Below are 26,370 nucleotides of genomic sequence, written 5' to 3' on the forward strand. Positions count from 1 at the left end.
GACTGGGACTTCCCAGCGCGATGTTCTACAGAGAAACTGAAATTTTGTGACAATACCGCACGAGGTCTACCTCCGAGGCATCTGTCTGTACAATGAAGGTTTCCTTGAAGTTGGCGCTGATGAGGACCCGCTGTCCACACAGGGCCAATTTCATGGACGGAAACGCTTCTTCTGCCTGAGGGTTCCACCGAACCATTACCAATTTTTGAACCTTTCAAGAGATTGGTCAGGGCCGCCGTTCTCCTAGCCAAATTAGGTATATACCGGCGGTAATAGCCAAGGATGCCAAGGAACGCCCTCTGCACCGGGCTGTTGAGCTACGCCATTTACCTCTAACACCCTTTCCCATGCCCGAGTCAGGGTGGGATCCTGTAGCTGAGCTGTCCCAAACATGCCCCGGGACACTTCCAACTCGGGGATCGATGGGGTCTCCTCGACCTCTCCTGCCAGCACTTCTAGGGGAAACCTCGGGGGTCACACTCTGTCCCTAGGTTGGACACCCCTACGGCAGGTACCCTTGACTCGGGTTCTTCGGGTACAGCGCCTGTAATAAATTTTACCGAGGAAGAGTGGTTTTTGTTTTTGTGCTCCTAGCAGGTCCCAACATAGAACAACACTAATCCTTAGTGCAGGGTTTTTAAAGGACCTGTGGCAAGAGCCACTGGAAAACCCGGGTTGGAGGGAGGAGGCCGCCCCACTGCCTCCTGTGACCTCCTCCAATAAATGAAGGCCGTGCCGGGTTTTACTTAATCTGCCTTAGCCAGATAACCCGACTAGGTCAATGCTCACCTTCATTCCTGCATTGCAGCCGCAGGTGAGTTTGTGACTGCAGTGCACTCCAATGGATTTATTAGGTCTCTGTACACATTCTGGGGGAGATATAACGCCCCTCGTATACGATCCCGGTCACTGCCTCACATTGTATATATCGTATTGTTTTGTTCCCATTTTGATTCACCTTTGCAGATTTTTATAAAATACTGCCTATCTTTCTGGATTAAATATATTAAATGTAATAGGTCTGTTCCTCTTGCTCTGTAAACTGCATCTCAAAGCCATACGCTCCTTGTAAAGGGCATCCAGTCGGCCTGTATATATGATTGGTGGGGGCAGCTAGTAAGCTTTCTTGGGTTATCATGGAGTCAGCAGTGACCGCACCAGGTTATTACATATATATATTCCATGAGCTGGAATTGGAGGTGTATATACCATAGGCTCACTGTGAGTTTCCCAATAACCAGCCTTGTAGTGGAAGCAGCTGTGGCCTCATTCATCAGCCTCAGACAATTGCATAATTCTCCTTATGATAGGAGGCAACGGAGTTGCGTTCGCTTGACAAAAAAGGTAACAGAGGGTGGATCTACGTGACCCCCCGGCTGTGTAACCTTTGACAAGGTATGACTGATCTTGGTCATTGCAGGGATTCCCATATTACTTGGATATGGGGCGCATATCATGGACATCTTGGATTGGCCTCCATTCCTGCCAGGGATATAAATCTCCTGACATTGCTTTAATCAGATGTTTATTCCAATCCGGATGAGTGATAAAATCCAGGAAGCTCCAGAGCCGCAGCGAGGGCCGAGGGGCCGCGGAGAACATGGGGGAGTGCAGACATAACACCCAGAGGTGTGGGAGCCCAGGCTGGCATTGACCGCTCCTTTTTTAGTACTTGGGGCGGAAGGTCAGGGTAATGAAGGGCGGTTATTTCATGGCGTTCGTTATTCTGTACTTATTTTTTCTTACACAACAAACTTGAGAAACCAATGAGAAGATGGGATTCTGAATGTGGGAGATCACTCCCTTCTGGTGTCCAGAGGCAGCAGAGATCTCATTTATACGACCTCCGATACTGAGGGGTGAAGATGGCGGAGGATGAGGCAGGACTGCACATACACCACGAGCAAAAAACCTCCACCACAGAGACAGTGGCGCTTTAGTCACAGAGTTCAGACGGCTCCGTGTCATATTCAAGTACCGGTAAATGATATGCACTGCTCCAAAAAATAAAGGAAACACTTATATAACAGAATATAACTCCAAGTAAATGAAACTTCTGTGAAATCAAACTGTCCACTTAGGAAGCAACACTGATTGACAATCAATTTCACATGCTGCTGTGCAAATGGAATAGACAATAGATGGAAATTATTGCCAATTATCAAGACACCCTCAATAAAGAAGTGGTTCTGCAGGTGGGGACCACAGACCACATCTCAGTACCAATGCTTTCTGGCTGATGTTTTGGTCACTTTTGAATGTTGGTTGTGCTTTCACACTCGTGGTAGCATGAGACGGACTCTACAACCCACAGAAGTTGCTCAGGTAGTGCAGCTCATCCAGGATGGCACATCAATGCGAGCTGGGGCAAGAAGGTTTGCTGTGTCTGTCAGCGTAGTGTCCAGAGGCTGGAGGCACTACCAGGAGACAGGCCAGTACACCAGGAGACGTGGAGAGGGCCGTAGGAGGGCAACAACCCAGCAGCAGGACCGGTACCTCCGCCTTTGTGCAAGGAGGAACAGGAGGAGCACTGCCAGAGCCCTGCAAAATGACCTCCAGCAGGCCACAAATGTGCATGTGTCTGCACAAACGGTTGGAAACCGACTCCATGAGGGTGGTATGAGGGCCCGACGTCCACAGATGGGGGTTGTGCTCACAGCCCAACACCGTGCAGGACGCTTGGCATTTGCCGCAGAACACCAGGATTGGCAAAGTGGCCACTGGCGCCCTGTGCTCTTCACAGATGAAAGCAGGTTCACACTGAGCACATGTGACAGACGTGACAGAGTCTGGAGACGCCGTGGAGAGCGATCTGCTGCCTGCAACATCCTTCAGCATGACCGGTTTGGCAGTGGGTCAGTAATGGTGTGGGGTGGCATTTCTTTGGAGGGCCGCACAGCCCTCCATGTGCTCCCCAGAGGTAGCCTGACTGCCATTAGGTACCGAGATGAGATACTCAGACCCCTTGTGAGACCATATGCTGGTGCGGTTGGCCCTGGGTTCCTCCTAATGAAGGACAATACCAGACCTCATGTGGCTGGAGTGTGTCAGCAATTCCTGCAAGATGAAGGCATTGAAGCTATGGACTGGCCGCCCGTTCCCCAGACCTGAATCCGATTGAGCACATCTGGGACATCATGTCTCGCTCCATCCACCAACGTCACGTTGCACCACAGACTGTCCAGGAGTTGGCGGATGCTTTAGTCCAGGTCTAGGAGGAGATCCCACAGCAGACCATCCGCAACCTCATCAGGAGCATGCCCAGGCGTTGTAGGGAGGTCATACAGGCACGTGGAGGCCACACACAATACTCAGCCTCATCAGGAGCATGCCCAGGCGTTGTAGGAGGTCATACAGTCACGTGGAGGCCACATACAATACTCAGCCTCATCAGGAGCATGCCCAGGCGTTGTAGGGAGGTCATACAGGCACGTGGAGGCCACACACAATACTCAGCCTCATCAGGAGCATGCCCAGGCGTTGTAGGGATGTTAGAACTCTCCTGTTAGGTTTTTTTTAGTTTGCTGGTCACATGACCATTTTTGCCTGTTTAATCCGGCTCCGCCCTCCTGGTCTTGCTGGACTTCATTGTATTTACTACTCTTGAGCTAGCTTGGTGCTCTGTTGCCGTTCTCTGTTAGTTTTGCTAGGTCTTCTGACCTCTATGCTTTTTGTTGTGTGTTTGTCTTTGACTGCTACTATTTCTGCTAGGAGGTGTCCAACTTATCCCAGTCCCTAGATCTTGTAGGACTTTAGCGGGTCTGATCGCAGGATCAGGTTCCCCGTTACATTGTAGGGATCTAGTTTAGTTCTATTGTAGGGACAGTTCTCCTATCTTTCCTTAGTCCCTGTAGCAGATCATAACAGTAAGTCCAGCCCTAAAAGAAAAAAAAAAAAAATTTTCTCTAAGGAAAGACCTCCAGTTTTCCATCATGGTCTCGGTTCAAGATTTGGCTCAACGCTTGCAGAGACTCTCTCTGGAGGTGGCCAAGCTCCAACAACACGTGAGTAGCTGTTCTGGAGCACATTTTGTGGAACCAAAGGTACGTCTGCCTGATTTATTTTTTGGCGAACAACAAGATTTTTTTTCTTTTAAAAATGCTTGTTTATTGTATTTTCGTTTGAGACCCGGATCCTCTGGTGATGAATCACAGCGCATAGGGTTCATAATGTCACTTTTGCGCAAAGATCCTCAGGGATGGGCCTTCTCTCTCCAACCTAGTGATCCATGCTTTAGATCAGTGGATAGTTTTTTTTCTGCTTTGGGTTTGTTGTATGATGATCCTGATCGTGTCTCATCTGCTGAGTCTGAATTGAGACGTTTGAGGCAGGGATCAGGTAATGTGGAAAAATATTGTTCTCACTTCCGTCGGTGGTCTGCCCAGGTGGGGTGGAACGATTCAGCTTTGAAAAGCTTGTTTCTTGCAGGGCTAGGTGAAAGGGTTAAGGATTTACTGATTGCTTATCCCACACCTGGAAACTTGCAGGAGGCAATGCAATTAGCTATACGGGTGGACAGGAGACTGCGTGCAAGGGTTAATGAGAGCAAATCCTCTGCTATGTCAGCTCCGAGTCCTGAGAGGGTCTGTGCTGACAATGGAGAGCCGATGGAGATTGGGGCGATGTCACCCCGCTCTCAGGAAAAAGATCGCAGGCTTTCTGAAGGCTTGTGCTTCTATTGTGGAAATTCTGGTCATTTTATTAAGAACTGTGTGCTTCGTTTGAAGAAAGAAAAAAAAATGGTCAGTTATGCCCGTATTGCCTGTTTAAATTCTAAGGGAGTATTCCTATCTGCTACTACTGCTGCTCAGGATGAATTAATTGAATTTTGGGTATTTGTGGATTGTGGTTCTACTCTGAATGTGATTGATGGGGGATTCTTGGAAAAACTTAGATTAGAACCTAAAACTTTGTCATCCCCTATTGCTGTGGTTTCTGTCGATGGCTCTCCCTTGAAGAATGTTACTCTCAAGGTCTGTGAATTTCCTCTCACTATTAATGGTGTTCACCATGAGAAATTGGATTTGGTAGTCTTGAATAACTTGCCTTCTCCGGTGGTCTTGGGATTGCCCTGGTTAAAATTGCACAATCCTGTACTGGATTGGTCTACCAATGAAATTAAGTCCTGGAGCCATAAATGTTATGACAAGTGTTGTAACGGGCGCATTGCTGCTGTGGATAGAGGGGAGTTGCCTGTTCCTATTCAGGATTTTTGGAGAGTTTTTTCTGAGGAGGAGTCGCAGGTTTTGCCTCCCCATAGAGACTATGATTGTACCATTGAATTTGTCCCAGGAGCGACTCTTCCTAAAAGTTGTTTATTTAACCTTACTATTCCTGAGAGAAAGGCTTTGGAGGAATACATACAGACAAGCTTGGCCGCCGGTCACATTAGGCCTTCCAAGTCTCCTGTGGCTGTTGGATTTTTTTTTGTAAAAAAAAAAAGATGGCGGTTTACGTCCTTGTCTGGACTTTCGTGAGATTAATAAAATTACTGTACGCAATCCTTACCCACTGCCATTGATTCCTGATTTATTTAACCAGTTAGTGGGGGCCAAGTGGTTCTCTAAAATTGATCTCTGGGGGGCATACAATTTGTTGCGCATGAAGGAGGGTGACGAATGGAAGACTGCTTTTAACACTCCTGTGGGTCATTTTGAGAATCTGGTTATGCCTTTTGGTCTTACTAATGCTCCTGCATTTTTTCAGAATCTTATTAATGACATCCTTAGACCTTTAATCGGCAAAAATGTGGTTGTGTATTTGGATGACATTTTGATTTATTCGCCGGATCTGGAGTCTCATTGGCGGAGCGTACGTGAGGTTTTACAGTTATTAATGGACAATTCGCTTTTTGCTAAGCTGGAGAAATGTGAGTTCGCTGTGCAGAGAATTAGTTTTTTGGGCTACATTATCTCCAGCGAGGGCTTTGAGATGGACCCGGTGAAAGTTCAAGCTGTGCAGGAATGGCCTAGGCCTATTGGTTTGAAATCGATACAGAGGTTTTTGGGTTTCGCCAATTATTACAGAAAATTCATAAAAAAAATTTCTATTATTGTCAAACCGCTGACCGATCTCACCAGGAAAGGTGCTGATGCGGTTCAGTGGTCTTCTGAGGCCATTGAAGCTTTTGTGTTTCTAAAGGAGAGGTTCACCTCTGCTCCCATCCTTATGCAGCCTGATGTGACTAAGCCGTTTTTGGTTGAGGTTGATGCTTCCTCTGTGGGGGTTGGTGCGGTGTTGTCTCAGGATAACGGGGATGGATTACATCCCTGTGCCTTTTTTTCAAAAAAATTTTCCGAGACTGAACTTAATTACGATATTGGTAATCGGGAATTGCTGGCTATTAAACTCGCATTTGAACACTGGCGTCACCTCTTGGAAGGTGCTGAATTTCCCGTTCAGGTTTTCACTGATCATAAAAATCTGATCTATCTTGATGCTGCCAAGCGCTTGAATGCCCGTCAGGCTAGGTGGGCACTTTTTTTCTCGCGGTTTAATTTTTCCGTTACTTACATCCCGGGTACCAAGAATGTTAAAGCTGATGCGTTGTCTCGCAGTTTTTCTCCCATGGTCGGTGTTGAGGAGGAGGAGGAGAGCATTTTACAAGAAGGTGTTGTGATTGCTGCTTTGGACTCCGTTTTGGAGGATGAGATTCTTAAAGCTCAGGAGAATGCCCCATCTAACACTCCCCATGGGAGGTTGTTTGTGCCTAGGACCTTTAGGAGAGATTTGTTTGTTGAGTGTCAGGAGTCTCGGTTGGCAGGTCATCCAGGAATTTCTGAGACCAGAGACTTGTGGGTCGCAGTTTTTGGTGGCCGGGATGGCAGAAGGAAGTCATTAAGTGGGTGCGTCAATGTACTGTGTGTGCTAGATCCAAGTCTTCGCATGCTCCTGCTGCGGGGTTGCTTTGCCCTCTGGAGGTTCCTAGTGCACCTTGGACACATCTGGCTATGGACTTTATTACTGACCTTCCCCCCTCTGAAGGTTTCACGGTCATCTGGGTGGTCGTGGACCGTTTTAGCAAGATGTGTCACTTGGTTCCCTTCATCAAACTGCCTTGCGCTAAGACACTCGCTAAGGCATTTGTCAAGGAAATTGTCAGACTTCATGGTGTTCCTACTGACATTGTTTCTGATAGGGGACCTCAGTTCGTGGCTCGTTTTTGGCGCGCCTTTTGTGACAGGTTGGGAGTTCAATTGTCGTTTTTATCTGGATATCATCCTGAGTCTAATGGCCAGACAGAAAGGAAGAACCAGGATGTTGAGCAGTTCTTGCGTTGTTTTGTGGCAGACAATCAAGAGGGGTGGTCTGAGTTTCTGCCACTTGCTGAATTTGCTCTTAACAACCATACATCCTCTTCTGCTGGGTGTTCGCCTTTCTTTTGTTGTTCTGGGAGACATCCGTCTTTTGGGTCATTCTCCAAATTGGTTTCGGCTGTGCCTGAGGAGGAGAGTTTTTCCGGTGATTTGGAGAGAGTTTGGACGGATGTGCGTGGTAATCTTCAGGAGGCTAACAAAAAATCTAAGAGGTACTTTGATAGGAAACGGCAAGAGGTTTTGTTTGCTGTTGGTGACATGGTTTGGTTGTCCTCTAAGAATCTGCGATTGAGGATTCCTTCTAAAAAATTGGGTCCCAAGTTCGTAGGGCCCTTTAAGGTGCTTCAGATAGTTAACCAATCTGCTGTTAGGTTGGAGGTTCCTACGTCCTGGAAGATTAACCCGGTGTTTCATGTTTCTCTGTTGAAAAAAGCTGATGTGTCTGAAGGTGACGCCTCTGCCACTGTGCCTCCGGTGGAGGAGGACGGGGAATATGAAATTTCCCGCATCCTAAATTCTAGACGGTATAGAGGGAGTTTGCAGTATCTCGTTGCTTGGAAGGGTTTCGGACCTGAGGATAACTCATGGGTGAGGGCGGATGATGTTTCTGCTTCCAGACTTGTCAGAGCGTTTCACAGGAGGTTTCCTGGTAAGCCTGGGCCTAGGGGATCCGGAGGATCCTCTTAGAAGAGGGGGTACTGTTAGAACTCTCCTGTTAGTTTTTTTTTAGTTTGCTGGTCACATGACCATTTTTGCCTATTTAATCCGGCTCCGCCCTCCTGGTCTTGCTGGACTTCATTGTATTTACTACTCTTGAGCTAGCTTGGTGCTCTGTTGCCGTTCTCTGTTAGTTTTGCTAGGTCTTCTGACCTCTATGCTTTTTGTTGTGTGTTTGTCTTTGACTGCTACTATTTCTGCTAGGAGGTGTTCAACTTATCCCAGTCCCTAGTTCTTGTAGGGATCCCTCCCTCACATCTATAGGTCTTCGTTCAGACTAGCCGAGGACTTTAGCGGGTCTGATCGCAGGATCAGGTTCCCCGTTACATCGTAGGGATCTAGTTTAGTTCTATTGTAGGGACAGTTCTCCTGTCTTTCCTTAGTCCCTGTAGCAGATCATAACAAGGGAGGTCATACAGGCACGTGGAGGCCACACACAATACTCAGCCTCATCAGGAGCATGCCCAGGCGTTGTAGGGAGGTCATACAGACACGTGGAGGCCACACACAATACTCAGCCTCATCAGGAACATGCCCAGGCGTTGTAGGGAGGTCATACAGGCACGTGGAGGCCACACACAATACTCAGCCTCATCAGGAGCATGCCCAGGCGTTGAAGGGAGGTCATACAGGCACGTGGAGGCCACACACAATACTCAGCCTCATGAGGAGCATGTCCAGGCGTTGTAGGGAGGTCATACGGGCACGTGGAGGCCACACACAATACTCAGCCTCATCAGGAGCATGCCCAGGCGTTGTAGGGAGGTCATACGGGCACGTGGAGGCCACACACAATACTCAGCCTCATCAGGAGCATGCCCAGGCGTTGTAGGGAGGTCATACGGGCACGTGGAGGCCACACACAATACTCAGCCTCATCAGGAGCATGCCCAGGCGTTGTAGGGAGGTCATACAGGCACGTGAAGGCCACACACAATACTCAGCCTCATCAGGAGCATGGCCAGGCGTTGTAGGGAGGTCATACAGGCACGTGGAGGCCACACACAATACTCAGCCTCATCAGGAGCATGCCCAGGCGTTGTAGGGAGGTCATACAGGCACGTGGAGGCCACACACAATACTCAGCCTCATCAGGAGCATGCCCAGGCGCTGTAGGGAGGTCATACAGGCACGGGGAGGCCACACACAATACTCAGCCTCATCAGGAGCATGCCCAGGCGTTATAGGGAGGTCATACAGGCGCGTGGAGGCCACACACAATACTCAGCCTCATCAGGAGCATGCCCAGGCGCTGTAGGGAGGTCATACAGGCACGTGGAGGCCACACACAATACTCAGCCTCATCAGGAGCATGCCCAGGCGTTATAGGGAGGTTATACAGGCACGTGGAGGCCACATACAATACTCAGCCTCATCAGGAGCATGCCCAGGCGTTGTAGGGAGGTCATACAGGCACGTGGAGGCCACACACAATACTCAGCCTCATCAGGAGCATGCCCAGGCGCTGTAGGGAGGTCATACAGGCACGGGGAGGCCACACACAATACTCAGCCTCATCAGGAGCATGCCCAGGCGTTATAGGGAGGTCATACAGGCACGTGGAGGCCACACACAATACTCAGCCTCATCAGGAGCATGCCGAGGCGTTGTAGGGAGGTCATACAGGCACGTGGAGGCCACACACAATACTCAGCCTCATCAGGAGCATGGCCAGGCGTTGTAGGGAGGTCATACAGGCACGTGGAGGCCACACACAATACTCAGCCTCATCAGGAGCATGGCCAGGCGTTGTAGGGAGGTCATACAGGCACGTGGAGGCCACACACAATACTCAGCCTCATCAGGAGCAGGCCCAGGCGTTGTAGGGAGGTCATACAGGCACGTGGAGGCCACACACAATACTCAGCCTCATCAGGAGCATGCCCAGGCGTTGTAGGGAGGTCATACAGGCACGTGGAGGCCACACACAATACTCAGCCTCATCAGGAGCATGGCCAGGCGTTGTAGGGAGGTCATACAGGCACGTGGAGGCCACACACAATACTCAGCCTCATCAGGAGCAGGCCCAGGCGTTGTAGGGAGGTCATACAGGCACGTGGAGGCCACACACAATACTCAGCCTCATCAGGAGCATGCCCAGGCGTTGTAGGGAGGTCATACAGGCACGTGGAGGCCACACACAATACTCAGCCTCATTGTGACTTGTATTAAGGACATTACATCACAGTTGGATCGGCCTGTAGTGGGTTTTTCCACTGTAATTTTGGGGGTGACTCCACATCCAGGCCTCCGTTGGGTAATAAATGTGATTTCCATTGATGATTTTTGGGTGATTTTGTTCTCAGCACATTCAGGTTTATACAGAACAAAGTATTCAATGAGAAGATTTCATTCATTCACATCTAGGAGGGGGGATTTCACTGTTCCTTTTATGTTTTTGAGCAGTGTATATGGATGATGGGACAGAAGAGACGCCGGAAGGGGGTAAACCCCCCATATTTGTCCCCGCTGCTTCCATCTCCCCATATGTCCCATCTCCCAATCTCTATATCATCCATCGCTTGATCCAATCTTATGAAACAAGGAAAGTAAGGAATAGGTCCCTGGATTTCTGGAGGTAGAGACCTTATCAGAGGTGCCCTGGACACAGATATCGCCACCGCTGAAGCCCCCACTACAGCCCCCAAACGCGACCCAGGAGCCTCATCACGGATGACTTTTATAATTCAATATTACTGCGTTACCGCTTCTCCAACCATAACTAAAATGTGCAAAACCCATCATCCATTGCTACGGTGAAGGAGAACCTGGAAGCCTGTGTCCTACACACACAGCACTGCTCACCACGCGGCTCCGATACCTGCACGGTAATACACAGCACTGCTCACCACGCGGCTCCGATACCTGCACGGTAATACACAGCACTGCTCACCACGCGGCTCCGATACCTGCACGGTAATACACAGCACTGCTCACCACGCGGCTCCGATACCTGCACGGTAATACACAGCACTGCTCACCACGCGGCTCCGATACCTGCGCGGTAATACACAGCACTGCTCCCCACGCGGCTCCGATACCTGCACGGTAATACACAGCACTGCTCACCACGCGGCTCCGATACCTGCACGGTAATACACAGGACTGCTCACCACGCGGCTCCGATACCTGCACGGTAATACACAGCACTGCTCACCACGCGGCTCCGATACCTGCACGGTAATACACAGCACTGCTCACCACGTGGCTCCGATACCTGCACGGTAATACACAGCACTGCTCACCACGCAGCTCCGATACCTGCACGGTAATACACAGCACTGCTCACCACGTGGCTCCGATACCTGCACGGTAATACACAGCACTGCTCACCACGCGGCTCCGATACCTGCACGGTAATACACAGCACTGCTCACCACGCGGCTCCGATACCTGCACGGTAATACACAGCACTGCTCACCACGCGGCTCCGATACCTGCACGGTAATACACAGCACTGCTCACCACGCGGCTCCGATACCTGCACGGTAATACACAGCACTGCTCACCACGCGGCTCCGATACCTGCACGGTAATACACAGCACTGCTCACCACGTGGCTCCGATACCTGCACGGTAATACACAGCACTGCTCCCCACGCGGCTCCGATACCTGCACGGTAATACACAGCACTGCTCACCACGTGGCTCCGATACCTGCACGGTAATACACAGCACTGCTCACCACGCGGCTCCGATACCTGCACGGTAATACACAGCACTGCTCACCACGCGGCTCCGATACCTGCACGGTAATACACAGCACTGCTCACCACGCGGCTCCGATACCTGCACGGTAATACACAGCACTGCTCACCACGCGGCTCCGATACCTGCACGGTAATACACAGCACTGCTCACCACGCGGCTCCGATACCTGCACGGTAATACACAGCACTGCTCACCACGCGGCTCGATACCTGCACGGTAATACACAGCACTGCTCACCACGCGGCTCCGATACCTGCACGGTAATACACAGCACTGCTCACCACGCGGCTCCGATACCTGCACGGTAATACACAGCACTGCTCACCACGTGGCTCCGATACCTGCACGGTAATACACAGCACTGCTCACCACGCGGCTCCGATACCTGCACGGTAATACACAGCACTGCTCACCACGCGGCTCGATACCTGCACGGTAATACACAGCACTGCTCACCACGCGGCTCCGATACCTGCACGGTAATACACAGCACTGCTCACCACGCGGCTCCGATACCTGCGCGGTAATACACAGCACTGCTCACCACGCGGCTCCGATACCTGCACGGTAATACACAGCACTGCTCACCACGCGGCTCCGATACCTGCACGGTAATACACAGCACTGCTCACCACGTGGCTCCGATACCTGCACGGTAATACACAGCACTGCTCACCACGCGGCTCCGATACCTGCACGGTAATACACAGCACTGCTCACCACGTGGCTCCGATACCTGCACGGTAATACACAGCACTGCTCACCACGCGGCTCCGATACCTGCACGGTAATACACAGCACTGCTCACCACGCGGCTCCGATACCTGCACGGTAATACACAGCACTGCTCACCACGCGGCTCCGATACCTGCGCGGTAATACACAGCACTGCTCACCACGTGGCTCCGATACCTGCACGGTAATACCCAGCACTGCTCACCACGCGGCTCCGATACCTGCACGGTAATACACAGCACTGCTCACCACGCGGTTCCGATACCTGCACGGTAATACACAGCACTGCTCACCACGTGGCTCCGATACCTGCACGGTAATACACAGCACTGCTCACCACGCGGCTCCGATACCTGCACGGTAATACACAGCACTGCTCACCACGTGGCTCCGATACCTGCACGGTAATACACAGCACTGCTCACCACGCGGCTCGATACCTGCACGGTAATACACAGCACTGCTCACCACGTGGCTCCGATACCTGCACGGTAATACACAGCACTGCTCACCACGCGGCTCCGATACCTGCACGGTAATACACAGCACTGCTCACCACGTGGCTCCGATACCTGCACGGTAATACACAGCACTGCTCACCACGTGGCTCCGATACCTGCACGGTAATACACAGCACTGCTCACCACGCGGCTCCGATACCTGCACGGTAATACACAGCACTGCTCACCACGCGGCTCCGATACCTGCACGGTAATACACAGCACTGCTCACCACGCGGCTCCGATACCTGCACGGTAATACACAGCACTGCTCACCACGCGGCTCCGATACCTGCACGGTAATACACAGCACTGCTCACCACGCGGCTCCGATACCTGCACGGTAATACACAGCACTGCTCACCACGCGGCTCCGATACCTGCACGGTAATACACAGCACTGCTCACCACGCGGCTCCGATACCTGCACGGTAATACACAGCACTGCTCACCACGCGGCTCCGATACCTGCACGGTAATACACAGCACTGCTCACCACGCGGCTCCGATACCTGCACGGTAATACACAGCACTGCTCACCACGCGGCTCCGATACCTGCACGGTAATACACAGCACTGCTCACCACGCGGCTCCGATACCTGCACGGTAATACACAGCACTGCTCACCACGCGGCTCCGATACCTGCACGGTAATACACAGCACTGCTCACCACGCGGCTCCGATACCTGCACGGTAATACACAGCACTGCTCACCACGCGGCTCCGATACCTGCACGGTAATACACAGCACTGCTCACCACGCGGCTCCGATACCTGCACGGTAATACACAGCACTGCTCACCACGCGGCTCCGATACCTGCACGGTAATACACAGCACTGCTCACCACGCGGCTCCGATACCTGCACGGTAATACACAGCACTGCTCACCACGCGGCTCCGATACCTGCACGGTAATACACAGCACTGCTCACCACGCGGCTCCGATACCTGCACGGTAATACACAGCACTGCTCACCACGCGGCTCCGATACCTGCACGGTAATACACAGCACTGCTCACCACGCGGCTCCGATACCTGCGCGGTAATACACAGCACTGCTCACCACGCGGCTCCGATACCTGCGCGGTAATACACAGCACTGCTCACCACGCGGCTCCGATACCTGCGCGGTAATACACAGCACTGCTCACCACGCGGCTCCGATACCTGCACGGTAATACACAGCACTGCTTACCACGCGGCTCCGATACCTGCACGGTAATACACAGCACTGCTCACCACGCGGCTCCGATACCTGCACGGTAATACACAGCACTGCTCACCACGCGGCTCCGATACCTGCACGGTAATACACAGCACTGCTCACCACGCGGCTCGATACCTGCACGGTAATACACAGCACTGCTCACCACGCGGCTCCGATACCTGCACGGTAATACACAGCACTGCTCACCACGCGGCTCCGATACCTGCACGGTAATACACCGCACTGCTCACCACGCGGCTCCGATACCTGCACGGTAATACACAGCACTGCTCACCACGCGGCTCCGATACCTGCACGGTAATACACAGCACTGCTCACCACGCGGCTCCGATACCTGCACGGTAATACACAGCACTGCTCACCACGCGGCTCGATACCTGCACGGTAATACACAGCACTGCTCACCACGCGGCTCCGATATCTGCACGGTAATACACAGCACTGCTCACCACGCGGCTCCGATACCTGCACGGTAATACACAGCACTGCTCACCACGCGGCTCCGATACCTGCACGGTAATACACAGCACTGCTCCCCACGCGGCTCCGATACCTGCACGGTAATACACAGCACTGCTCCCCACGCGGCTCCGATACCTGCACGGTAATACACAGCACTGCTCACCACGCGGCTCCGATACCTGCACGGTAATACACAGCACTGCTCACCACGCGGCTCCGATACCTGCACGGTAATACACAGCACTGCTCACCACGCGGCTCCGATACCTGCACGGTAATACACAGCACTGCTCACCACGCGGCTCCGATACCTGCACGGTAATACACAGCACTGCTCACCACGCGGCTCCGATACCTGCACGGTAATACACAGCACTGCTCACCACGCGGCTCCGATACCTGCACGGTAATACACAGCACTGCTCACCACGCGGCTCGATACCTGCACGGTAATACACAGCACTGCTCACCACGCGGCTCCGATACCTGCACGGTAATACACAGCACTGCTCACCACGCGGCTCCGATACCTGCACGGTAATACACCGCACTGCTCACCACGCGGCTCCGATACCTGCACGGTAATACACAGCACTGCTCACCACGCGGCTCCGATACCTGCACGGTAATACACAGCACTGCTCACCACGCGGCTCCGATACCTGCACGGTAATACACAGCACTGCTCACCACGCGGCTCCGATACCTGCACGGTAATACACAGCACTGCTCACCACGCGGCTCGATACCTGCACGGTAATACACAGCACTGCTCACCACGCGGCTCCGATATCTGCACGGTAATACACAGCACTGCTCACCACGCGGCTCCGATACCTGCACGGTAATACACAGCACTGCTCACCACGCGGCTCCGATACCTGCACGGTAATACACAGCACTGCTCCCCACGCGGCTCCGATACCTGCACGGTAATACACAGCACTGCTCCCCACGCGGCTCCGATACCTGCACGGTAATACACAGCACTGCTCACCACGCGGCTCCGATACCTGCACGGTAATACACAGCACTGCTCACCACGCGGCTCCGATACCTGCACGGTAATACACAGCACTGCTCACCACGCGGCTCCGATACCTGCACGGTAATACACAGCACTGCTCACCACGCGGCTCCGATACCTGCACGGTAATACACAGCACTGCTCACCACGCGGCTCCGATACCTGCACGGTAATACACAGCACTGCTCACCACGCGGCTCCGATACCTGCACGGTAATACACAGCACTGCTCACCACGCGGCTCGATACCTGCACGGTAATACACAGCACTGCTCACCACGCGGCTCGATACCTGCACGGTAATACACAGCACTACTCACCACGCGGCTCCGATACCTGCACGGTAATACACAGCACTGCTCACCACGCGGCTCGAAACCTGCACGGTAATACACAGCACTGCTCACCACGCGGCTCGATACCTGCACGGTAATACACAGCACTGCTCACCACGCGGTTCCGATACCTGCGCGGTAATACACAGCACTGCTCACCACGCGGCTCCGATACCTGCACGGTAATACACAGCACTGCTCACCACGCGGCTCCGATACCTGCACGGTAATACACAGCACTGCTCACCACGCGGCTCCAATACCTGCACGGTAATACACAGCACTACTCACCACGCGGCTCCGATACCTGCACGGTAATACACAGCACTGCTCACCACGCGGCTCCGATACCTGCACGGTAATACACAGCACTGCTCACCACGCGGCTCCGATACCTGCACGGTAATACACAGCACTGCTCACCACGCGGCTCCGATACCTGCACGGTAATACACAGCACTGCTCACCACGCGGCTCCGATACCTGCACGGTAATACACAGCACTGCTCACCACGCGGCTCCGATACCTGCGCGGTAATACACAGCACTGCTCACCACGCGGCTCCGATACCTGCACGCTAATACACAGCACTACTCACCACGCGGCTCCGATACCTGCACGGTAATACACAGCACTGCTCACCACGCGGCTCCGATACCTGCACGGTAATACACAGCACTGCTCACCACGCGGCTCCGATACCTGCACGGTAATACACAGCACTGCTCACCACGCGGCTCCGATACCTGCACGGTAATACACAGCACTGCTCCCCATGCGGCTCCGATACCTGCGCGGTAATACACCGCACTGCTCAACCCCCGTGGCTCCGATACCTGCACGGTAATACACAGCACTGCTCACCACGCGATTCCGATACCTGCACGGTAATACACAGCACTGCTCACCACGCGGCTCCGATACCTGCACGGTAATACACAGCACTGCTCACCACGCGGCTCGATACCTGCGCGGTAATACACAGCACTGCTCACCACGCGGCTCGATACCTGCACGGTAATACACAGCACTGCTCACCACGCGGCTCCGATACCTGCACGGTAATACACAGCACTGCTCACCACGCGGCTCCGATACCTGCACGGTAATACACAGCACTGCTCACCACGCGGCTCCGATACCTGCACGGTAATACACAGCACTGCTCACCACTCGGCTCCGATACCTGCACGGTAATACACAGCACTGCTCACCACGCGGCTCCGATACCTGCACGGTAATACACAGCACTGCTCACCACTCGGCTCCGATACCTGCACGGTAATACACAGCACTGCTCACCACGCGGCTCCGATACCTGCACGGTAATACACAGCACTGCTCACCACGCGGCTCCGATACCTGCGCGGTAATACACAGCACTGCTCACCACACGGCTCCGATACCTGCGCGGTAATGCACAGCACTGCTCACCACGCGGCTCCGATACCTGCACGGTAATACACAGCACTGCTCACCACGCGGCTCCGATACCTGCGCGGTAATACACAGCACTGCTCACCACGCGGCTCCGATACCTGCACGGTAATACACCGCACTGCTCACCACGCGGCTCCGATACCTGCACGGTAATACACAGCACTGCTCACCACGCGGCTCCGATACCTGCACGGTAATACACAGCACTGCTCACCACGCGGCTCCGATACCTGCGCGGTAATACACCGCACTGCTCAACCCCCGTGGCTCCGATACCTGCACGGTAATACACAACACTGCTCACCACGCGGTTCCGATACCTGCACGGTAATACAGAGCACTGCTCACCACGCGGCTTCGATACCTGCACGGTAATACACAGCACTGCTCACCACGCGGCTCCGATACCTGCACGGTAATACACAGCACTGCTCACCACTCGGCTCCGATACCTGCACGGTAATACACAGCACTGCTCACCACGCGGCTCCGATACCTGCGCGGTAATACACAGCACTGCTCACCACGCGGCTCCGATACCTGCACGGTAATACACAGCACTGCTCACCACGCGGCTCCGATACCTGCACGGTAATACACAGCACTACTCACCACGCGGCTCCGATACCTGCACGGTAATACACAGCACTGCTCACCACGCGGCTCCGATACCTGCGCGGTAATACACAGCAGTGCTCACCACGCGGCTCCGATACCTGCACGGTAATGCACTGCGGTGTGTGGGGCAGAGGCGCATCCGCTCCAAGCAATCAAGAGGGAGGAAAAGTATCATGGAAACCTGCCGGACCCCATAGAAATAAAGTGTGATCAGTGCATGCAGGGAGGGGGCACCATCTTACCTTCTCTTTCTGTAGGTCAGCATCGCCTCCGACACATAGAGCTGATGGGACACAGACGCCCCCGCAATATACTGAGCTACTCTGCCCGCCACATCCAGGCGCTCTGCAAGATAGAAGGGTGCACATCATCATCATCGATGGCGGAGAGCCACTGGAAGAAGCAGGATCCCCCCATCACTAGACCTCCAGTAGATAAAACACCTCAGCAATTTTCTAACTAAATTTATTTCTAAAGGTGTCATTGACATGAAATTCTCACCAGATGTCAGTAACAACCCGTCCAATTGACACAGACAAAGAAACACTCTTGGGGGGCGCAGCGATGCCGTGGAGCTGAGAGGACGCAGGAGGTCCGAGCTCCCGCTATCCGACTCATAATCCTGTACTCACCGGACCCTGTACTCCACTTCTGTGCCCTGCAGCCCAGCACCGGAGAAGCGGGGAGCGGGGGGCTTCTGAGGAGCTGCTACGGCGAGGACTCCGGTCCGGCGCGCTCTGTGGACCCCGGCAGAGTAAACTCTCTGAGGAGCGGCGGCCATCTTGAGGGCTCTGCATGTGGCGCAGCACACAGGCGCTGCTGAAGATATCTGCTGGCAGTCGGGCTCCCTGTGAAAGGCCGGAGGAGCGACGGGCTTCTGGGGAGGTGCAGCGGTGAGTACCGGACAACCCGGCCCCGCGGCCTGTTAAGGGGCCATTGGAATAATCTGAGGAGGGAAACACAGCGGCCACATTCTAACTCTGCAAGGGGAAGCGTCAGCCCTGCGGCACGAGACACTCAGCCTGTATTTAGTCCCTGGCATTAATATATGAGACACAGAGTGACCGAAACAATATACGAAGCAACCAGAAGCCACTATCTCCTTTATTATTGGAAATACCATATGTTTTCTACTGAAACCGGCATATAATTTATAAAAGCCTAGATGGTGGCCCGATTCTAATGCATCGGGTATTCTAGAATAGGTATGCGGCCGACCGGGCGCAATCAGCAGAGCGGTGTTTAAATTTGGCGCCTATATCGCAGATTGGTCGCGGCCGGCGGCCACCACTAATCAGGATTTAAATTTGGCGCCAATAATGCTGATTGGTCGCGGCCAGTGAACGTTTAAATAGCGTCCGCGACCAATCAGCACAGCGGTGTTTAAATGTGGCGCCAAGATCGGTGATTGGTCGCGGCCGATATTTAAATTTGGCGCCCAAATCGGTGATTGGTCGCGGGCAGCGTCGGCGACCAATCAGCACAGCGGTGTTTAAATGTGGACCCAAGATCAGTGATTGGTCGCGGCCGATATTTAAATTTGGCGCCCAAATCGGTGATTGGTCGTAGGCAGCGCCAGCGACCAATCAGCGATTTTTAACACAAATGTCCGGACCTTTGTAACACCATGCGGATAGTGTGGGGACATCAGCGGCTAGGGTGTGAAGGGAGGACCGGGGAGCGGCGCTGCGGGTCGGGATACTTCTGCTCCGAGCGCCCGCTCATGTACCGGGTTCTCGGAGCAGAAGTATCCGCACAGGCAGCGCCGCTGACATCCATGCGGCTGGGGTGTGAAGGGAGGACCGGGGAGCGGCGCTGACATCCAATTGGTCGTGGCCGCTATTTAAATCTGCCGCACAAATCGGTGATTGGTCGCTGTCTTGGCCCGCGACCAATCACCGATTTGGGCGCTAAATTTAAATATCGGCCGCGACCAATCACCGATCTTGGCTCCACATTTAAACACCGCTGTGCTGATTGGTCGCGGCCGATATTTAAATTTGGCACCCAAATCGGTGATTGGTCGCGGGCAGCGTCGGCGACTAATCAGCACAGCAGTGCTTAACTTTTGCGGTAAGATCAGTGATTGGTCGGGTCCGAAGACCGCGACCAATCATCGAATCGTCTTGGTGAGGAACGGGGAGCGGAGCTGCCTGTGCGGCTACTTACGCTGCGAGAACCCGGGACATAGCGGGCGCTCGCAGCAGAAGTATCCCGACCCGCAGCGCCGCTCCCCAGTCATCCCTTCCGCATGGAGGTCAGCGGCGCCGGCGGTCCTTCCGCTGCTACCGGCCAGGAGATGAGCGCCTCGCGCCGCTCATCTCCCGGCTGCATCTCCGTCCCGCAGATGGGTCCGGCGGTCGGGCTCCCTCTGCTGGTACCGGCCGGGGGATGAGCGCCTCGCGCCGGTCATCTCCCGGCTGCATCGCCGCTCAGCTTCGTCCCGCAGGTGAGCCGCTAACGGTCACCATCTTTTTTCAGAAATCCCGCGGCGCTGATTGGCCGCTGGCGGACCAATGAGCGACGCGGGATTTCCTGGACGGACGGACGGACAGACAGGATAAGACAGACAGACAGACAGGATAAGACAGACAGACAGACAGGATAAGACAATTATATAGTAGATATTACTGGTGCACCGCTGCAGTAAAGACACCAAGTGGCAGCATTGTCCAGACTCTGACCTCTACATAATAAATCAGCATAATATACCACTGGAGTAACCATAATACAATATACTCTGCCTATAACGCTACAAAATGAGCCGAGGGAATAACCCCAGTACAGCAGATAAATGGAAAGACTTTGCCAGAGGGGACCCCCAGGAAACCTCTAGATTAAGGAAGGGGCCGATATCCTTATCAAATAAAACAACGGATCAACGTAAGAGTCACGTATCTGATGAGGAGGAGGGACACGAAGAAATGACGTTGAAGAAAGTTGCTGACCAACTCTTAGAAGCTATATCCACTTACAAGAACTCCCTGACCGGTAAGATAAAGGAGGTTGATTCAGACGTGGGCCTACTTCACCAAGACATGCAAACCATGAGGAAACGCGTCACTGAGGCTGAGACGAGGGTATCAGACCTGGAAGATAAACTGCCGCCTATTGTTAACAAGCTGACAAAAGCGGCGGGGTCCATAAACGCCCGGCGCCAAAAAGCTGACGACCTAGAAAATCGTATGCGAAGAAACAATATATGAATTATTGGCCTACCAGAACGAACAGAGGGTCAGCATCCTGAAATCTATCTGGAAAACTGGCTGAAATCCACCCTAGGAGATGAATACGCCCCAGTCTTTGCTGTGGAGACGGCCCACAGAGTACCAGCCAAACCCCCTGTCCTGGGACCCCTCCTAGACCCCTGCTTGTTAGACTGCTGAACTCTAAGGACAGAGATACCACCCTGAGACTGGAAAGACGAAAAGGCCCCATCAAATACACAACTCTACAATTTCCCTGATGTTTCCGTGGAACTACAGAAACAGAGAGCCCGGTTTATGGATGTAAAGAAGAAACGTAAAGACAAAAGGATAGTCTACGCGATGGCTCATCCTGCTCATCTCCGAACTGTTTCTGGAAATACCACTACTTTCTTTGCTGCCCCGGAGGAGGCGTTGGAGGGGCTCCAATTACACCCAGAGCCTGGAAAAGGGGTGACCGACACCTTTGTGCCGCCGTTCCTATATTGATTATTGGGTTTGGGGTGGTTTGACGCACCTTTTACACATGCGGGAGACTTTGCATCGTCAGAGACAACATAATACCTCACACTGGGGTCAGCGATGGACCCCCGGAAGGAAACGTCACAAGTAAAGCTGAAGTTCACGTCTTGTCCTGGTCGAGTCTCGGGTCGTTGGTTAGAAGTTGAGCGCGGTCACAGTGATCAGCCCTGTTTGCTTTGTCTCCACACAATATAATCTGTTGGGACCTACGGGGGCGATAGATCGACCTGCTGAGCCCCATAAATATATCAAATGGTGGAAATGATTGGATACGTCAAGCGGGAAATAACGACTATGAGCAGTAATGGTGTAATGGCCGCTTGTTTCTACCCCTCATATTTATTCCCATCTACTTATGTTAGATAAATGGCGTCATAACTGAAATGTATGACAGGGAATATAAGAGGCCTCAAATCCCCGAAGAAAAGGGTTAAAGTATCCTCACAAATCAAAAATTACCAGCCGCATATCCTGGCTTTACTCGAAACTCAACTCACTAGAGGGTCAACCAGGAGGCTAAATAACCCTGGGGTCAAAGGTCAATACACTCCTACCATACAAGAGGGAGGATAGGAAGGCTGCAGAGATTCAGCCAGGAGGCTAAATAACCCTGGGGTCAAAGGTCAATACACTCCTACCATACAAGAGGGAGGATAGGGAGGCTGCAGAGATTCAGCCAGGAGGCTAAATAACCCTGGGTGCAATGGTCAATACACTCCTACCATACAAGAGGGAGGATAGGGAGGCCGCAGAGATTCAGCTAGGTGGCTAAATAACCCTGGGGTCAATGGTTAATACACTCCTACCATACAAGAGGGAGGATAGGGAGGCTGCAGAGATTCAGCCAGGAGGCTAAATAACCCTGGGTGCAATGGTCAATACACTCCTACCATACAAGAGGGAGGATAGGGAGGCCGCAGAGATTTAGCTAGGAGGCTAAATAAACACTGGGGTCAATGGTCAACACACTCCTACCATACAAGAGGGAGGATAGGGAGGCCGCAGAGATTCAGCCAGGTGGCTAAATAACCCTGGGTGCAATGGTCAATACACTCCTACCATACAAGAGGGAGGATAGGGAGGCCGCAGAGATTTAGCTAGGAGGCTAAATAAACACTGGGGTCAATGGTCAATACACTCTTACCATACAAGAGGGAGGATAGGGAGGCCGCAGAGATTCAGCCAGGAAGCTAAATAACCCTGGGTGCAATGGTCAATACACTCCTACCATACAAGAGGGAGGATAGGGAGGCCGCAGAGATTCAGCTAGGAGGCTAAATAACCCTGGAGTCAATGGTCAATACACTCCTACCATACAAGAGGGAGGATAGGGAGGCCGCAGAGATTCAGCTAGGAGGCTAAATAACCCTGGGTGCAATGGGCAATACACTCCTACCATACAAGAGGGAGGATAGGGAGGCAGCAGAGATTCAGCTAGGTGGCTAAATAACCCTGGGTTCAATGGTTAATACACGCCTACCATACAAGAGGGAGGATAGTGAGGCCGCAGAGATTCAGCCAGGAGGCTAAATAACCCTGGGTGCAATGGTAAATACACTCCTACAATATAAGAGGGAGGATAGGGAGGCTGCAGAGATTCAGCTAGGAGGCTAAATAAACCCTGGGGTCAATGGTTAATACACTCCTACCATACAAGACGGAGGATAGGGAGGCCGCAGAGATTCAGCTAGGAGGCTAAATAACCCTGGGGTCAATGGTCAATACACTCCTACCATACAAGAGGGAGGATAGGGAGGCCGCAGAGATTCAGCCAGGAGGCAAAATAACCCTGGGTTCAATGGTCAATACACTCCTACCATACAAGAGGGAGGATAGAGAGGCAGCAGAGATTCAGCTAGGAGGCTAAATAACCCTGGGGTCAATGGTCAATACACTCCTACCATACAAGAGGGAGGATAGGGAGGCCGCAGAGATTCAGCTAGGTGGCTAAATAACCCTGGGGTCAATGGTCAATACACTCCTACCATACAAGATGGAGGATAGGGAGGCTGCAGAGATTCAGCTAGGTGGCTAAATAACCCTGGGGTCAATGGTCAATACACTCCTACCATACAAGAGGGAGGATGGGGAGGCCGCAGAGATTCAGCTAGGAGGCTAAATAACCCTGGGTGCAATGGTCAATACACTCCTACCATACAAGAGGGAGGATAGGGAGGCCGCAGAGATTCAGCTAGGATGCTAAATAACCCTGGGTGCAATGGTAAATACACTCCTACCATACAAGAGGGAGGATAGGGAGGCCGCAGAGATTCAGCCAGGAGGCTAAATAACCCTGGGGTCAATGGTCAATACACTCCTACCATACAAGAGGGAGGATAGAGAGGACGCATCGATTCAGCTAGGAGGCTAAATAACCCTGGGTGCAATGGTCAATACACTCCGACCATACAAGAGGGAGGATAGGGAGGCCGCAGAGACTCAGCCAGGTGGCTAAATAAACCCTGGGGTCAATGGTCAATACACTCCTACCATACAAGAGGGAGGATAGGGAGGCAGCAGAGATTCAGCTAGGAGGCTAAATAACCCTGGGTGCAATGGTCAATACACTCCTACCATACAAGAGGGAGGATAGGGAGGCTGCAGAGATTCAGCCAGGAGGCTAAATAACCCTGGGGTCAATGGGCAATACACTCCTACCATACAAGAGGGAGGATAGGGAGGCCGCAGAGATTCAGCTAGGAGGCTAAATAACCCTGGGTGCAATGGGAAATACACTCCTACCATAAAAGAGGGAGGATAGGGAGGCCGCAAAGATTCAGCTAGGAGACTAAATAAACCCTGGTGTCAATGGTCAATACACTCCTACCATACAAGAGGGAGGATAGGGAGGCTGAAGAGATTCAGCCAGGAGGCTAAATAACCCTGGGTGCAAAGGTCAATACACTCCTACCATACAAGAGGGAGGATAGGGAGGCCGCAGAGATTCAGCCAGGAGGCTAAATAACCCTGGGGTCAATGGTCAATACACTCCTACCATACAAGAGGGAGGATAGAGAGGACGCATCGATTCAGCTAGGAGGCTAAATAACCCTGGGTGCAATGGTCAATACACTCCGACCATACAAGAGGGAGGATAGGGAGGCCGCAGAGATTCAGCTAGGTGGCTAAATAAACCCTGGGTGCAATGGTCAATACACTTTTACCATACAAGAGGGAGGATAGGGGGGCCGCAGAGATTCAGCCAGGTGGCTAAATAAACCCTGGGTGCAATGGTCAATACACTCCGACCATACAAGAGGGAGGATAGGGGGGCCGCAGAGATTCAGCTAGGTGGCTAAATAAACCCTGGGTGCAATGGTCAATACACTCTTACCATACAAGAGGGAGGATAGGGAGGCCACAGAGATTCAGGTAGGAGGCTAAATAACCCTGGGTGTAATGCTCAATACACTCCTACCATACAAGAGGGAGGATAGGGGGGCCGCAGAGATTCAGCCAGGTGGCTAAATAAACCCTGGGTGCAATGGTCAATACACTCCGACCATACAAGAGGGAGGATAGGGGGGCCGCAGAGATTCAGCTAGGTGGCTAAATAAACCCTGGGTGCAATGGTCAATACACTCTTACCATACAAGAGGGAGGATAGGGAGGCCACAGAGATTCAGGTAGGAGGCTAAATAACCCTGGGTGTAATGCTCAATACACTCCGACCATACAAGAGGGAGGATAGGGGGGCCGCAGAGATTCAGCTAGGTGGCTAAATAAACCCTGGGTGCAATGGTCAATACACTCTTACCATACAAGAGGGAGGATAGGGAGGCCGCAGAGACTCAGCCAGGTGGCTAAATAAACCTTGGGGTCAATGGTCAATACACTCCTACCATACAAGAGGGAGGATAGGGAGGCAGCAGAGATTCAGCTAGGAGGCTAAATAACCCTGGGTGCAATGGTCAATACACTCCTACCATACAAGAGGGAGGATAGGGAGGCTGCAGAGATTCAGCCAGGAGGCTAAATAACCCTGGGGTCAATGGGCAATACACTCCTACCATACAAGAGGGAGGATAGGGAGGCCGCAGAGATTCAGCTAGGTGGCTAAATAAACCCTGGGTGCAATGGTCAATACACTCTTACCATACAAGAGGGAGGATAGGGGGGCCGCAGAGAATCAGCCAGGTGGCTAAATAAACCCTGGGTGCAATGGTCAATACACTCCGACCATACAAGAGGGAGGATAGGGAGGCTGCAGAGATTCAGCCAGGTGGCTAAATAAACCCTGGGGTCAATGGGCAATACACTCCTACCATACAAGAGGGAGGATAGGGAGGCAGCAGAGATTCAGCTAGGAGGCTAAATAACCCTGGATGCAATGGTCAATACACTCCTACCATACAAGAGGGAGGATAGGGAGGCTGTAGAGATTCAGCTAGGAGGCTAAATAACCCTGGGTGTAATGGTCAATACACTCTTACCATACAAGAGGGAGGATAGGGAGGCCGCAGAGATTCAGCTAGGAGGCTAAATAACCCTGGGGTCAATGGGCAATACACTGCTACCATACAAGAGGGAGGATAGGGAGGCTGCAG

General features: G+C 52.6%; 1 protein-coding gene across 9 annotated transcripts in view; it reads right to left on the reverse strand.

Moving 5' to 3' along the window:
* LOC141257273 (phosphofurin acidic cluster sorting protein 2-like) overlaps positions 1-26,370 on the reverse strand; it is a 552,835-nt gene that overhangs the window by 205,450 nt on the left and 321,015 nt on the right. For all 9 annotated transcript variants that reach the window (XM_073671642.1, XM_073671643.1, XM_073671648.1 and 6 more), the window contains one exon: positions 18,338-18,440. In XM_073671642.1, coding sequence (XP_073527743.1) covers positions 18,338-18,440 — 103 coding nt within the window. The remainder of the gene's footprint in view (positions 1-18,337; positions 18,441-26,370) is intronic.

Source organism: Phyllobates terribilis, unplaced genomic scaffold (assembly GCF_046119375.1).
Source record: "Phyllobates terribilis strain yellow unplaced genomic scaffold, ASM4611937v1 Scaffold_3__8_contigs__length_932513732, whole genome shotgun sequence".
NCBI classification, from domain to species: Eukaryota; Metazoa; Chordata; class Amphibia; order Anura; family Dendrobatidae; genus Phyllobates; species Phyllobates terribilis.